This window comes from Ctenocephalides felis, unplaced genomic scaffold, assembly GCF_003426905.1.
Source record: "Ctenocephalides felis isolate EL2017-DRISC unplaced genomic scaffold, ASM342690v1 CF-g0.4_SCAFFOLD_01170, whole genome shotgun sequence".
In the NCBI taxonomy this organism is placed as follows: domain Eukaryota; kingdom Metazoa; phylum Arthropoda; class Insecta; order Siphonaptera; family Pulicidae; genus Ctenocephalides; species Ctenocephalides felis.
The window spans coordinates 44,926,409-44,943,094 of record NW_020537324.1 but is presented as its reverse complement, the minus strand read 5'-3'; the positions used below and the strand labels follow the sequence as shown (position 1 = coordinate 44,943,094).

Below are 16,686 nucleotides of genomic sequence, written 5' to 3'. Positions count from 1 at the left end.
CAGAACTTTGAAGGAGCTGTTAGTAAATTTCTAAATTACTTAAAAACCATAATAACATCTCCTTTTCATTGGAATCATGAACTCTATTACCATAAAAAGTTTGACTAAAACAGCCACAGCATGATTTCCAACTTATGTCTAAGTACATACATAACTTCAAAGAAACGGTTCGGCCAATTGAATCGCAAAACTAATTAACGCGAGTACTTATAGAGTTTTATCAGATCGCTTTTTGAAAATCTCAAATTTTTGAAATCGGTGTAGTCGTTTTTGAGAAAGCGTGAATAGTCAAATTTTAGCAAGAATGCAATACCGTTAAAAATTTGATATTAGTATTTCAGCATTTTTGCTTTTCAAATCGGTAATCTAGAAGATTGAATACTGGTATTTATATTACATTTTGAAATTCTGCTTATATGTGCGAACTATTAATGCCACTGCAAAGGCACTTTGGAATATTTTTTTGTGTGTAGTATGTATTTTTTATATGTAGTATGTATGTTTGTGTGTGTGGATATAAATTTTTCAACGATTCAAGAAAGATTTGATTCGTATTGATAGGAAGACGCACTGATTAGTTTTTGGCAAAGACGGATCCAGCGGGTTCAAAGATTCGAGGCAAAATAAACTAAAAATGACAATTCAATTTGTGAGAGAACGGAGCATCTAATTTGAATGTTACAAAAAATTGACGGATTGAAAAATGGACTAAATTTTCGGAAAGGCATCAGTTCCAGCGGTTTCGAAAATGCAATACGGCGGTGAAAATGGTCATTGAACATATAGGGGAAAGTCCCCGAGTGCCGGACATCTAAGGTTATTTATGAATAAATCAAAACATATTTGACAAAATGTTTATTAAATTATGACTTATGTGAAATAACAAAGCTAGAAATCAAACTAAATTAACAAAAACGCAAACTTTGTTAAAAAATAATTAATACTATCAATCAAACTTTGGTAACAAAAAATATGATTTTAAAAAGTGGCACCTAGCACCGGACATTTCAAAATAACCTGCATTGAGCACATGTGTAGCCATATCCACACTTTGGAATGTCTGCACATGTGTGTTCGACGAATATTTTTAGATATTGCAAAAAAAACACTATTTATCCACCCTTTTGGCTGGGCCACACCGATGCTCTCAGCTGGAGCATTCATCATAAGATTTTCATTCTTTGACTAGGAAATACGAAAACTGGGAGTATGTAGTGACCGTTAGCACTCATACAGAACAAAATTAAATAATTAGAATAAATTACGTCAATTCTCACAAGAAATATCAATATGTTTACTGTTCGGCGCTAAGGGACTACTTAGTGTCCGGTGCTAAGGGACAGACATGTTCGTTCATTTGGTGGTACCTACTAAAATTGTTCAAAATATCTAATAATATTCTACCACTTTACGGATAACAATCAAGTACTACTGTTATCTTTGAATGCCACTCAAATGTAAATGCATAAATATACTAGAATTACTTCAATTGCTATTTAGGTGACGCCGTGATTTTGCGCCTAAAACAGCAAACGGTTGCTCCCGCCGTGGCCGTGTGGGTCACAGGGAAGGCTTGGCGCGTGATCTTGTACCTGTGTGCCCGTAAATATACCTACGCCTCTTTCATTCGTATTTTGAAATGAAAAGATTTATACGGGACTTCTTCCTACATATCATAGTGTTAGATAGTTTACAGAGGATTTAATAATGAGTACAAATTTTGTTTTCATTTTTTGGGTTCCGTACCAAGATTTTCAAATTTTAAAATTCACTTATATAGTTCAAACAAATGTCATGTACGTTTTCGACAGCACAACAGATTTGAATGGTTCAAAAAAGATTCGTAGCAAGACTTACTGGTTATATAGTATTTAAAAATATTTGAAACAATTGTTATTATATTTAATTTTTTTATTGATCATTGATTTTTATTTTTCGAATGTTTGATTGCGGTACGGGAAGTTTCAACAGTTTGCATCAAAGCACAATGTACATGCACATGCATCACTAGGTAAATTATATTCAGTACACTAACTTAAATGGTGCTGTTTCATAGATATTATATATATATATATATATATATATATATATATATATATATATATTAAATTTTGTATAAATAGTCAATAAGCAAATTATGCTCAAAATAATAATTTTACACAGAAAAGAGACATGGAATCCATAAAGAATGGGTAGAACCTGATAAACGATGCATACTAACGCCTTCATATGCAATGGTACTCGAACTTAATAAAGATGAAACATATGCAAATGTGCTATGTGATACCATGCAAAGGAAAGTGGCAAATAATATGATAATTAGTGAGTACGTTGAACCGAACCCGAAATTGATGCTATAGGTGTAGAGGTAAAAGATAATTGATATAGAGCTAAAAGATAAAGTGACGACAAATAAATATGATTTCGGTGCACTTGCATGTATCTTTGAACAAAATTCAAGAAAAAGCAATAAAACCTTAGGATTTATAGGATCAGGAGTGTACAGCTGTATTAAAAATTGGTAATGTTCGAGTGAATATTGCACATCATTTCGATTTCCAGTGCATTTTTATTTTATGCATTTCATTTTGATTATGCCAAAGTTCGCCGAATTTTCACTTACCCAGCTAGTTTAAAAAAAAATATATAGTTTTTTTTTTAATTCTAGCTTGGAAGCATCAACTCAATTAAAACTATATACAATTTAAATGTAACTTTATTGAAATAATAACAATTTCAGATATGTTCCGATTCATGATAAATTGCTAATCGCAAGCATTTTTATTTAGATCTCACTGTTGTGTTTCAAACACTCGAAATTATAGAATACATATTATATTGTGATTTCAGTATTTTTTTTAAATTTATATTTCGAATCTAATAGAGCATTATAAAAGGAAAAATGCTTGATTTTTATGCCTATATTGTTTGTGAGTAATTTATTCCGACACATATGAATTCGTGTTTTAATTTTAACAATTAATATCTGCAGTTTTTTTTAACTTTCTTAAGCATAATTACCGTAACCTAATTTCTTCGCACTATTTATTTAATCTCAGATATGGTATATAGTTACACTATATCTAGTAACTACTCACTATGATTATTGGACCAAATCGTATATATATATATATATATATATATATATCTCAACGTCGAACAATATATATATATATATATATATATATATATATATATCAATATAACTATAATATAATCAATAACAATATATATATATATATATATATATATATATATATAACTATCAAGATATATATATATATATATATATTCGTATATTATTAATGATACATATGTACTAAATAACTTCCCGTAGGGTAAGTTAGAGTAATGGGCCGAAAATCGAAAATGAATTTATTTGCATATCTTCACGTTTTGAAGGTTTCTCAACATTTTGGCATACCTCAGAAAAAATGGATGTGTGTGTGTGTGTTTTGTGTGTCCGCATTTTTTCGTTCACGTTTTCGGGCGCACGAATCAACCGATTTGAATGGTTCAAAAAACATTCGATTCCTATTGAGAGGGAGATGTGCTGATACACATATGATTAATTTTTATCCAAAAAACATTTTGCTTGTTTTTGGAAAAAAAAATTTTCTTGTTATTTCAATTTTTTTTTCAAAATTTTTCTTATATCGAAAATAATTCAGTTCATAATCTTAATTTTAGCTCACTTAAATACTTTTATTAAATAATTTTAGCTTTGTAATTCAGTTTATATTCTTATCAATATTAGAAAATGTTACAGTATTTATAATAATCTATTTGAAAACATTTAATATTTTTCGATCATTTTGTTACGGTAGGGAAAGTTCCAGCAATTTGCCTTAAGGCACGATGCATACACTACTAGTTTTGTTCTAATTTTGTAATAGCGAAGTCATATGGAAAAAGTTTTTTAATAAAGTAATATAGCTATTATTGCAAAAATTATGACGCATGATAAGCGCACATTATGTATTTCGATATGTGCTAATATGATATAATTATATAATGAATTCAAATTTCTAGTTCGGTGCGAAATGTGCTGGTCATTTTAATATTACAAATCATACATTTTAATGTAACGGTTGGAGAAATATAATTGCCCAAGAATTGTTCGATGACAAAAAAGCATATCAATTTAGTTCAAGAGTATCTTATACATATTCATTTATATATATATATATATATATATATATGTGTATATATATATATATACTAGATGACCCGGCAAACGTTGTTTTGCTAAATAAGGTATATTCTAAACCATTTCTAGAGAATCAAAAATATTAATACTTTAAGTGCATAAGAATGTGTTGTTTGAATGCTGTATACAATTAGGTATTATAAAATCAATAAACCCCATTAGTTTGTCTATATTTTGTCAATACAATCAAACTGCAAGTTTTATACACTTTCTATAGAAAACATCGTATAATCCAATCCGAGTCTTTTTTGGTCTTTCGGCTTATTAATTACGTTTCAAGTTTTCAGATTCTTTTTGGATTCTGGATTTTGTGTATAATTGTAAATAATACTACTGAGCTTATACAAAATTTTCAAATTTTTGCGAGGAGAGATAAAAAATGAATTAAGTATTTCTTCTTTGACCTGCTTTTTGAAAAGTTTCAAGTTACATTCGATGAATTAAAGTAAATTTAATAAAAAGTATATATGTAGAGCAGGGCGAGGCACAAAGGTCCAATTTGACTTTGAGCAAATATAAACTATATTGTGAAAACCATAACAATTATATCAAAACAAATAAGACATATCAAACGAACAATTATCTGACTACGTTCAGTAAACTGACTTCTACTTCATCATTATAGAAATGTGCTTTTTTGATGTCTTCCAAAAATTTGTTATCTAGACCTTTTTATCCTATATGCGGGGTAACTTGTAACGGGCAGGTGGCAAAAGGTTTAAAGCCTTATTATAATTTTAAAGGTATTTTACAAAATAATTACATTTTTAACTAATGCTAAAACTACCAACGGAAGAAAATACTTTATTATGGATTTTCAAAGATTACCGTTTATCTCCCCCATTTCAAAGATTATCGTTTTCAAATCAAGTTTGTAGCTGGCTATACATCTTTTTTCCTCTACTTTCAAATATTGTTGTTAAACAATGCTTAACTTCACTGATTTTTGGCACATCGGTTGTGGACCTTTTTAATCCCGGACCTTCATATATTAATATCTATTCTGCGATAAATTCTGGGAAATTATAATTGGAAAAATGTTATTCGACAAAATGTCCATTTGATCGATACCAAATTTAGGTTCTGAATTTAAATAAGATAAATAAAAAATAATATAACCTAGAAAATGTTTTATAATTACCAATGAGTATATAATTATACAAATGAGATCTTTCAGAGCACCGTGTTTGAGAAAAATATGCCAAAAAGTGCATTTTCATATTAACATATCAAAAAAGTTTATATTTTGAGTCTCTAGCAACACTTGCGGCCCGTTTACTAACGTTTTTGTATATAAATAAAACTACAAACAAAACTACTTACTACAAATTTATCATAAATAAATAATATTCGCGTAAAACATCCTATTAAACGTAATTGAACATCATCTGTCAAAATCGTTTGACATTTCACGAAATTGCCACCGTCCATTGTTTTATTTAAATTACGCTTCTATAAAAATGTTCAAAATAAAAATGTAAAGTTTCTACGCGGATTTGAAATAATTTCTCACCTTTTGGACTTTCTCTGGATTGGCACGAATTTTTCAAGACTAAGACTGGCCAAATCGATTCAGCCGTTTTCGAGTTTTATTCGGACATTTGAAAGAGAGCTTCATTTTTATACATAAGATATATGTTTTTATCCATGTTTTTTGTTCTATTGAACATTGCATCATTTTATATTTACCTATCTATACAATAATAGTAGTCTGCCCGAAGGCAGGTCAATGGTGTGAGAGCCACCACAACAAATGATTTCCTCGCCCTTCATCCCATTACCACTATTCCCATTTTTTTTAATTTCATGTGTTTTTCTTTCCAAACTTTTGTTTCCATGCTTCTTGATCATGTGCTTCGGCTTTTAGTTCCCTGTATTTTCTCTTCTCGCGTAAGTCGTCAATCGTCTGCATTCTTCTTCTTCCCATTACTTTTGTTCCTTCTATTTTACCCTCGACGACGTCGTGTAGGGGGCACTTTTTTTGCAAAAGAGGTCCGATCCAGTTTCCTTTCCTTCTCAGAATTGTGCTCAGTAGAGTCCTTTCTTCGCCCACTCTTCTCTTGGACTTCTTCATTTGTTACTTTGTCTGTCCGCTCCGTACTTTTTGATCTGGAGCCATCTTGAGCATCATTTGCTCTGTGCCTCCAGTCATTACTGATATCGCTGCTGCCCGACACCTGCTAACTCGGTTAGCCGATTTCGCTGTTTCCAGCTATTCGTTGCCCACCCCCCACGAAGAGGACGTCGAGTCAGTTCGGGGAGTACCTATCTATATATAAATATATAATTTTGTTATAATTGTTGAACTACAAATAAATCCAATATTTTTTCGCAAACTCAGAGTTTCAATACACACACACATATATATATATATATATATATATATATATATATTCCAAGTGAAAATAGTCATAACCCGGCATTGCAGCATTACATTAAAAAAATATTATCAGTATTAGAGAAAATCTAACAATGAAAATATATCAAAAATAGCTCGGTTATACATTAAGTTGCCTTAAGAAAAGTTGTCAAGAAGAAGGTTTATTACAAGATCTCTTTTCATAAAATTTGAAAGTTTTTTTTACAAAACTTTCATATATAAGCAAAAAATATATAATATTCATTTTGTTAATTTTTTAACATCTTCAACCAAAAACTCTCTCCTAAGATTAAAAGTGTTTCCTAAGACGTGGAAAATAGCTAAAGTGATTCTACTTCCTAAAACAGATAAGGATCCTTGTTTACTGAAGTCAAACCGATCTATAAGTTTACTATCACCCCTCTTCAAAATATTTGAGAAACTCTGCTTAGGTACTAACAACACTTCATGATAATCTATAATCCCGTATTATCAATTTGGTTTTAGAAAGCTCCACTCCACCATAGAACAAACATATAGAATCGTCGAACACATGAAGTGAAGAGAAGTACTGCTCAGCTTGTTAACTTCCCGAAGGAGAAGTTTATGTTTTCATCAAATAATTCGATTCGCTAATTTTATGTTTTCTCGATGTTTCAAGCCATTCTGAATCGAATAAGACCAAATTTGGAAAAAAATATGTGTGTGTGTGTATGTGAACAGATTTTTTGCCGTAAATCGACGATTTCTCAGAAACGGCTAGACCGATTTCAAAAATTTAAAAGCCATTGATTTGTGCAAGACTAGATGTGGCAGATATTATCAATTTTATTATGTACTACTTTGTACACGACTATATGTGGCAGATGTAATCTTTTATTAGGTAGAGGTGTGTATTGACAGGTAGCGTGGCCGAGTGGTCTGAGGCGCTAGTTTTAGGCACCAGTCTCTTCGGAGGCGTGGGTTCGAATCCCACCGCTGCCATATTTTATTATGTATTGATTTGCGCAAGACTAGATGTGGCAGATATAATCAATTTTATTATGTACTACTTTGTACACGACTAGATGTGGCAGATATATTTTTTTATTATGTAAAGATGTGCATTCAGAGGTAGCGTGGCCGAGCGGTCTAAGGCGCTGGTTTCAGGTACCAGTCTCTTCGGAGGCGTGGGTTCGAATCCCACCGCTGCCATGTCCTATTATGTTATATTAGCCTCGTTGATACGGAGATAATCAAATATTAAGAACATGAAGATGTTAAATGAGAGGTAGCGTGGCCGAGCGGTCTAAGGCGCTGGTTTTAGCCACCAGTCTCTTCGGAGGCGTGGGTTCGAATCCCTCCGCTGCTATATATTATTATGTTATACTAGCCTAGTTGATACAGAGAGAATCAAATATTAAGAACATGTGTTGAAAGAGAATTCGAATTCCACTGCTGCCATATCTCATTATGTTATACTAGCCTAATTGATACAGAGATAATCAAATATTAACAATATGTGTAGAGTAAGAGGCTTAGCCGAGCGGTCTAAGGCGTTGGTGTTAGGCACCAGTCTCTTCGGAGAATTTTAAAAAAAATATTATGTATTGATTTGTGCAAGACTAGTTGTGTCAGATATTATCAATTTTATTATGTACTACTTTGTACACGACTATATGTGGCAGATGTAATCTTTTATTAGGTAGAGGTGTGTAGTCGCGTGGCCGAGTGGTCTAAGGCGCTGGTCTCTTTGGAGGCGTGGGTTCGAATCCCACCCCTACCATATTTTATTATGTATTGATTTGCGCAAGACTAGATGTGGCAGATATTTCATTATGTACTACTTTGTACACGAGCAGATGTGGCAGATATATTTTTTTATTATGTAAAGGTGTGCATTTAGAGGTAGCGTGGCCGAGCGGTCTAAGGCGCTGGTTTCAGGTACCAGTCTCTTCGGAGGCGTGGGTTCGAATCCCACCGCTGCCATATCTTATTATGTTATACTAACCTAGTTAATACAGAGATAATCAAATATTAAGAACATGTGTTGAATGAGTGTTAGAATGCGAGGTAGCGTGTGTTAAATAAGAGGTAGCGTGGCCGAGCGGTCTAAGGCGCTGGTTTAAGGCACCAGTCTCTTCGGAGGTGTGGGTTCGAATTCCATCGCTGCCATATCTTATTGTGTTATACTAGCCTCGTTGATACAGAGATAATCAAATATTAAGAACGTGAGTTAAATGAGATGTAGCGTGGCCGAGCGGTCTAAGGCGCTGGTTTTAGGCACCAGTCTCTTCGGAGGCGTGGGTTCGAATCCCACCGCTGCCATATATTATTATGTTATACTAGCCTAGTTGATACAGACAGAATCAAATATTAAGAACACGTGTTGAATGAGAATTCGAATTCCACTGCTGCCATCTCATTATTTGACCGAGCCGTCTCTTTGAAATTTGAAAAAAAGTGTTAAACTTTTCGTCCACATTTAAACTCATTCTACCGAAACGATTTTAAAAAATCAAAAACTGTTTGCAAGATGTTAGTTGGTAATGATACTGATTAGTTTTAGGTGAAAATCTACCGAGCCGTTTTCTTGAAATTAACTGTTGAAAAAAAAATTAAGACGATGTTTATGGAACTTTTTTTGGCGATATATACCATGGTCTTATAGAACTTACTGAATTATTACGGTCTTACGACAAGTAGTTTAATTTTAAAAATTCATAAAAGTTTGAGAAAATTAGTAGCTTTTTTGACGTTTGTTAAAATTAAAATTAGACGATTCACGTGGTATAACGATAGAGTACTTGGTCTTAATAAACGTAATAAATTTTACGGAAACTGGTTCAAATAAAAAATTATTGAATTTGAAAATTTGCTTTTAGAAAATACGCCGATTAACGTGTTCGTTCGTTTTCAATTATGTGTAATAAATCCACTCGGAATACTTGTAATCACTCATAAATTAATTTATTTTTTAGTGATTAAGTCGATTATTTACACATATCGGGAAGTTCATGTAACTTGCCTCAAGGCTAAATACCAAACCAACTAGTTTGCTTGACATATCCCAAGCTATTGACAAGCTTTAGCATGCCGGATAACTTCATAAATTAAAGAATAATTTACCTGCACAATTATCCTCAATATTTAAATCATATCTTACTGACAAAAAATTCTACATTAGTCTAGCAACTCATCTCTCAGAAATATTAACTCTGGTGTTCCACAAGGTAGCGTGCTAGGCCCTATACCATTCCTCATATTTACATCTGCTATACCGAATTCTTCAGATACTGAAATTGCTACATTTGCAGATGACATATGCGTTATATCCAAGCATGAAGACCCTAAAATAGCATCCGAACTTCTGCAGCTTCGCATTCTAATGATAGAAACATGGCATAAAATTATGATTTAGGAGATTACGAATCAGCGACCAAATATCAGTCACATCACATTTATACTGAGGAAAGATACTTATCCACCAATATTTATTAACGGTCAACAGATACCACAGCCGTTTATGACATATAAAGGGTACAAAAAATGATCGACCAGTTTTTGAGAGAACCGATCATCTGACTAAAATGATTCAAAAAACATTATGCTTGTGTTGACTGTGTGATGAAATGATTAGGTTTTGAGAAAGGCAGGTCCAGCAGTTCAAAAAAAATAAAATTTTTGATTTTTTCAAAATCAAAATTTATGATCAAGTTTTGATTTGATAACTTTCAAAAGATATTAAAATTACAAAATTTGAGAATTTCACATAATCGAAATTTTCAGATATTTCAAATTCTACAAATAAATCGATTTATTATATTTTCGAATAATTTTAGTCTTTTTAACAAAAATTTCAAAACCTATTTTTTTTGCAATTTCTAAATATAAATAAGGTTTTTGAATTTCAAAAATTGTAAACCTTACTCATTTACCTACGATTGTTATGTTATGTTTATCTGGTAAACTTATATAGTTTTTTGTGCGATCGCAAAATATTTTTTTTTTAACTTTTTTATTTGAACAGCGACCAGAACTTATGGGTTCTAGAGCTGTTGTGATGAATTTCTTACAAACTACGTTTGTTTTATTATAGATGGCGACCCAAACAGATGTCTCATCTCTATGATTTTTTTTATTATTACAATTGTTGTAATAATAATGCCGTATAGGGCTGTTTTCACTTGGAAGCATATTGCTATCTATATTTCCAAGTGAGAATCGTTGTAGCTGCTGCCTGACAACAGGCTGCTCGAAGTGGGTATCGAACCCGGGACCCCTGATCCAGGATAAAATATGAATGATAAAATTTAAAGTATTTATAATACACATTAGAAAATACTCAAAACCATTGTTATTAATCATTGATACATTTTTATTGATTATTTTTGTTCCTCGAATGTTTAATTACGACGAGTTCGTCATCGAAGGATCAGAAAACCTTACTATACACCTGACACAAATTTGAGCCATCTCTGTACATTTGAATTATGTAATATTATTCAACAAATAACTATTCTATGTATATAATATTATTTGCTCTTTTATTTCAAAAAGTAGTATAGAAACATCTACGTCTGCATACCAGCAATGGGCAAGTCTCGTTGTTCTCTCACTGCCTCGGTTATATTTGTATCATGGGTATCATTACGCTGTGAGCACTATAACCTTTGTAACTATGAATCACGCAATTTATCGTGCTGTTATTTTTTCGGAATAAGAGTGAACGTTAAGGTATCGAGGTGAAGTCTGAAATACGGTCATCACTTGGAACATCCCACACCCACCCTGGTGAAACAGATCTTGATATTTAACATGCAATGAAACTTATTGTTTGTTCAGATTATTATGTTTATTGTAGATTTTTTTGTAAATCTCGAAATGTAGTTGTTATTGATATCTCTTTTTCGAAAGAAACCGATTAAAAGTAATTTTAATTTGTTTACATAAATAGAAAAATTAATTTTTCATTCAAACTTTAGTGTCGTTAATGATTATCTGCGTTTGGTACTCAATTTACATGGCCAAAACCCAATAAAACGCATTCACTTATATACATTACACCTAATTAGACATTTTCTAATGTTTGTGCTTGTAGATTTAGAATTACTAGAAAAGATACAACGTGAAATTAAAATTAAAATAGAAAATGCAATTTTCTTTATCAAATAAAACAAAAACTATTAAATTTTAATATGTATTATTATTGAGACAAACTAACTAACTTTAATTGTTATAAATTAATAAACAAATGTATATGATATAATAGACTTATGAAAAACAGCTACTTTATTTACTTGCATATCTATACTCGTATTCATATATAACTATACTTTTTTAATATTTGAAGGCTTTTCAGATTGGATCTAACTTTATATTGAAACAAAATTATTAAAAACTTTGGAAATGTAGTGTATTCGACAATTTTCAATTTTGTCAATTTCAACTTTCCATAGATTAAGTTATATTAATCGCAAAAAACGAAAATATTTTTTTTATATACCTTTACGTTTCAAACGTTCCTGGCCATTTTATCTTAACCAATTAACTTTAACAAAAATGGATGCATGTATGTTGTGCATGTGTGTGTATGTATGCATACTTTCGTCGCCGATTTGGGAACTTGGATCAACCGATTTTAAATAATTCATAAAACATTCGATCCGTATTAATGGGGAGACGTGCTGATTAGTTTTTGGCAAAGTCAGGTTTGACCGTTGCGAAGATACTGGGCAACAACCGCCAAAAGTGGTTATTCGGTTTTTGAGAGAAGGGAATGTCCGATTTGAATGATTTAATATATTTTATTTATATTAACGAAACGAACAACTAAATTTTTGGGAAACCATGTCCAGCGATTTCGAAAACCAAATAAAAAAAGTAAAAAAACACTATTTTGCGATGAATAATGATCATTAGATATAAGTCCATCAAATTATCAGATATTTTATAGAGAGTTTTGTAATAAGTATAAATTTTGTTTACATTTTTATATTATGGGCTTCGTACCAATGTTTATACGGATTAGACCCAGATGCAGCGCTTACGCGTTTCGATATTTCGTTCCTCAAGAAACTACACAGCGCTATTGATTTGAAAAATATTCGAAACTTTCATTCACAATAAAAAAAAGAAATTTTTCAAAAATTCCAACATTTCCAAAAATTGATTTTTTTCAAGTTTTCAAAGAGTTTTGAAGCTTTTTTATAGTTTTAATTCTCGGTACGGAAAGTTCCAGCTTTCTGATTCAATTCTAGACAAAATGATATCGAAAACGGGTTCATCAACGGTCGTAACTTGACGCAATTAAAACTTTGTTGTATTATATGTGCCATGCAATGAGTTCACTAGTATGTGGAAAAATATATAAGATTTATTAATTTTGTACAAGCTTTAATTATTCAATCATTTCGCCTCAAACTCATTTCTTACATTTTTTTCGCCTCAAACTCATTTCGTACATTTTTTTCCACTGCAAAAAAGTTGTTCAGTTTCAGAAGTTTTGAAAAAATATATTACAAATCTATAAACAAAACAGCTAAACTCTGGTCGAAAAATGTACTATTGTCCGGGAATGTTGCTCTTTTGAACGATAATTAATACGTCTATTATTGTTTGTGGATGCCTTGGACAGCATTCCTCCGTTTAGAAATGTCTTTGAAAAAGAATGAGGTCATTCCATTTATCACTGTAAATGTAAGACCTGCGTACAATATGAACAATAGAAGTAAATATATCTGCATGTTATGTAATCCGTAATAGTTTTCTGGTATTGTCGGTTTAAAGTAAACACAATGAAAAGTTATATATATATATATATATATATATATATATATATATATATATATAGTTGGTTGCCCAACTTAATTTCAATTATTATATATATTAAATATGTTTATTAAACGTAATGTTTTATTTAGATGAATTTATGTGTGGCGTTTTGTTTAATTTAAGCAGGCATATCGATGGCAAACGTATGAAACAATTTTCTAAGTTTTAAAACTTGTTAGCTAAAGGTGTATCTGTTAACAAAATAATAATTTGGGATCTTAAATGAATGCAATACTTTTAAAATTACCATTACCGCCGTGATATTTTAATTGTTGAATTTTAGAATCTCGTGGTTCTCCATCAACCGCAAAGTTAATCTCTCCTGAAATCGGTTATTTGAATAATTAAGTTTCCGTAGACTAATGGTTATGGTTCTGTCTTTATATCCAGGAAGTTTCACATAGAATACCGGACAGCAGTGGTGACATCGGTTTTCTCTGAAATATAGATAGAGTTCTGTTTTCGAGTTCAAATAAACTTTTCTAGCTATTCTATCAAATTAAAAAAAGAAAAATAAACCAAAATTTTATGAAATAAATAATTTTACTTTGCTGTTTAAACGTTATAAAACGCAATTATATAACTATCGCATTTTATTTTATTTTTTATTTATTTTTTTTTATATATATACAGCAATCAAACTCTTTTTTCTTTGTTGTTCTATGAGCTGTTTGTGTGTATGACTTATGATCTACGGTGAGAAGATGAGAAGCAACCCATCGGTTATCTTTCTCCTATGTGTGGGTATTTTTATTAGCTCTTATGTCTAATAGTGTGGAGGTTTTATTAGCTCTTATGTCTAATAGTGTGGGGGTTTTATTGGCTCTTATATCTAATGGTGTGGGGGTTATTAGCTCTTATGTCTAATAGTGTGCATGTGGTTGTATGCAACTATGTCCACGAAGGACGATTTCCACTTGGAATTATATTGTGATCTATAACCCCAAGTGGAAATTTGACATCAAAGTTGCCTGATGTCAGACTTGGCGGTAGCGGAAATTGAACCAGCGAGCCTGGGGTCTAGTTGGTGCTAGCCCACGCCCTAACCGAATTATTAACTTCCCATAGTTATTGTAATGTTTTGAAGATTTCTGAACGTTTTGGCATACCTAGAAAAAATGGATGTTTGTGTGTGTATGTATGTATGGATACAAATTTCCAGTCACGTTTTCACGTTTTCGGGTGCACGGATCAACCGATTTTTTTTTGTATATCGAAAATAATTCAAATTTCATTTTTATTGTGACTAAAGTTCTAATATAACTTGAACAAATAATTTTAAATTTGCAATTCAGTTTATATAATTCTTATAAACATTAGATAATTTTACAATATTTATAAAAATCTATTTGAAAACATTTAATATTCCTCGAACATTTCGTTACGGTACGGGAAGTTCCAGCAATTTGCATTAAGGCACGATGCCATACACCCCACTAGTTTGTTTTTTTGTTTGTTCTTCGATAATAGCCCCGTCAATTTAAGGTTACTATAATTCATAATGAGCTGTAACTTGGCAAAATTGTTTAAAATACAATTATAAAAGGAATCTCAAAAGTCTTCATCGATCCGAGTTTTGGAACACTTGCAAAATAATATTTGTGAATTTGGGCTGGTAAAAATAAAGGCAGTAATTATAAAAAAGCAACTAACTTTATTCTTAGGAGTCATAATTTTCAAATGTTTCTACAGCTCTTTCGTGTTGTTTTTCTTGATCTTCTTCTTCTTCTTTTTTCTTCTTTTTATCTTCTTCTTCTTCACTTTGAGTATAAGCTTTTCCTTTTCCAGCTACTTTATCATTGTGGAAATGTGTTTTTTTGCAAAAATTTGTAACCTGGTCCTTTTTACTTCATAGGCAGGGTAAATTGGGCAGCTTAGGGGGCAAACAGGTCTAATGTCTTACTTCAATTTTGAAGGGATTTTTAAATATAAAATTATTTAACCCATGCAAAATATAACTTCATGAGAGCGTGTTTTACAGAGATAACACTGTAAATAACCTAGATCTGGTATTTTGTTACAAATACTAATCAGCAGAGTTGGAATAACTATTTTTTTATGTCTTGTAAAATTGTTTTATTTAACTTAACTTCCTATTTTATTTGCTATTTTTAAATTTTTACACCTCTTTTACGGCTTTTATAGAGGTTATATAAAAAACGGTTGAATCTAACTTACAATTAACAATACATCTATTAAAACAATTAAATAACGTATACTTAAAATTTATATTGAGGTCTTGTACATTAAATAACAGTGCTCACATTCAAAAAACTGACAACGAAATAAAATAATTTTGTTATGGATTTTTAAATATTGCTGTTTATTTCCCGATGGCGACGTCATAAATCATGGTGATGGCTGGTTATACATAATTTTCCCTCTACTTTCAAATATTGTTAATAAAAAATTCTTAACTTTACTGGTTTTTGAGATCACAGTGGTGGACTTTTTACCCGCGGACCTGCGGCCCTGCTCAACCCTATTTATAATAATCTATTTGAATATATTCAAAACAATTGTTATAATTACTAATCAATTTTTATTTATTAGTAACTTATAATTATGATTTTAGCTTTCAAAATTTACTTATTTTTGCGATTAAAAATATTAATTAATATATAATAAATATAGCTGAATGCTTTATAGCTATGAAAAATAAATACAAAAAAAAAAAAAAAAAATTAAGAAACAAAAACTAAAAAGTCTAAAGATTTCATCTTGAATAAATTTGCTAATTACAGTTTTAACAACAGAAAAATAACAAATTTTTGTTTAATGTTGATTGAATTTTATATTAATGTATTTTCATTACTTTCAGGTGGTGCATGGTGTATTTCTCGAACCAGAACACGTTGTAAGAAAAAGGAGTATAGATAGACCACTTAGAATAGTCTTGGTTTATGATGATTCAGTATACAGGTGAGGCGTTATAATAAAATTCTATTATGAGATTGCAATTTTACTGCATGATAATATATAATTTAATATCATATCAAAATTGTGTATATAAGAAAGTTGAATTAATTTCAGTTGAATAGCAACATGTACAATTATCAGATTTTTGCTACACTTTTTTATTATTTAATGGTTTTGAAACTTAACATATATATAAATATATATTAGAAACTGTGTTTCTGAGGCGGTCTGAATTAAATTTTGATTTGACTTTAAAACAAATGTACTATAAACAAATCGTCTACTGGATTAATGATTAATTTTCATGCTAGAGGGATGATAGGAGTGAAAATTTAAATACCTACCTGACCAAGTAGGTTTTTGGTACCAGTTAGTGAGGATGCGG

The 16,686-nt window shown here is 31.0% G+C and overlaps 1 protein-coding gene and 5 non-coding genes across 6 annotated transcripts in view; all 6 read left to right on the top strand.

The window, feature by feature from the left end:
* Nucleotides 1–16,686, top strand: part of LOC113367297 (leishmanolysin-like peptidase) — an 80,465-nt gene that overhangs the window by 28,140 nt on the left and 35,639 nt on the right. The window contains exon 2 of the mRNA XM_026608913.1: nucleotides 16,204–16,304. Within this exon, the coding sequence (XP_026464698.1) occupies nucleotides 16,204–16,304 (101 nt within the window). The remainder of the gene's footprint in view (nucleotides 1–16,203; nucleotides 16,305–16,686) is intronic.
* Nucleotides 7,472–7,553, top strand: Trnal-uag. The gene has a single exon. It is a non-coding gene; the product is annotated as a tRNA-Leu (tRNA).
* Nucleotides 7,682–7,763, top strand: Trnal-cag. Its single transcript has one exon. It is a non-coding gene; the product is annotated as a tRNA-Leu (tRNA).
* Trnal-cag lies at nucleotides 8,456–8,537 on the top strand. The gene has a single exon. It is a non-coding gene; the product is annotated as a tRNA-Leu (tRNA).
* On the top strand, nucleotides 8,642–8,723 carry Trnal-aag. Its single transcript has one exon. It is a non-coding gene; the product is annotated as a tRNA-Leu (tRNA).
* Nucleotides 8,795–8,876, top strand: Trnal-uag. The gene has a single exon. It is a non-coding gene; the product is annotated as a tRNA-Leu (tRNA).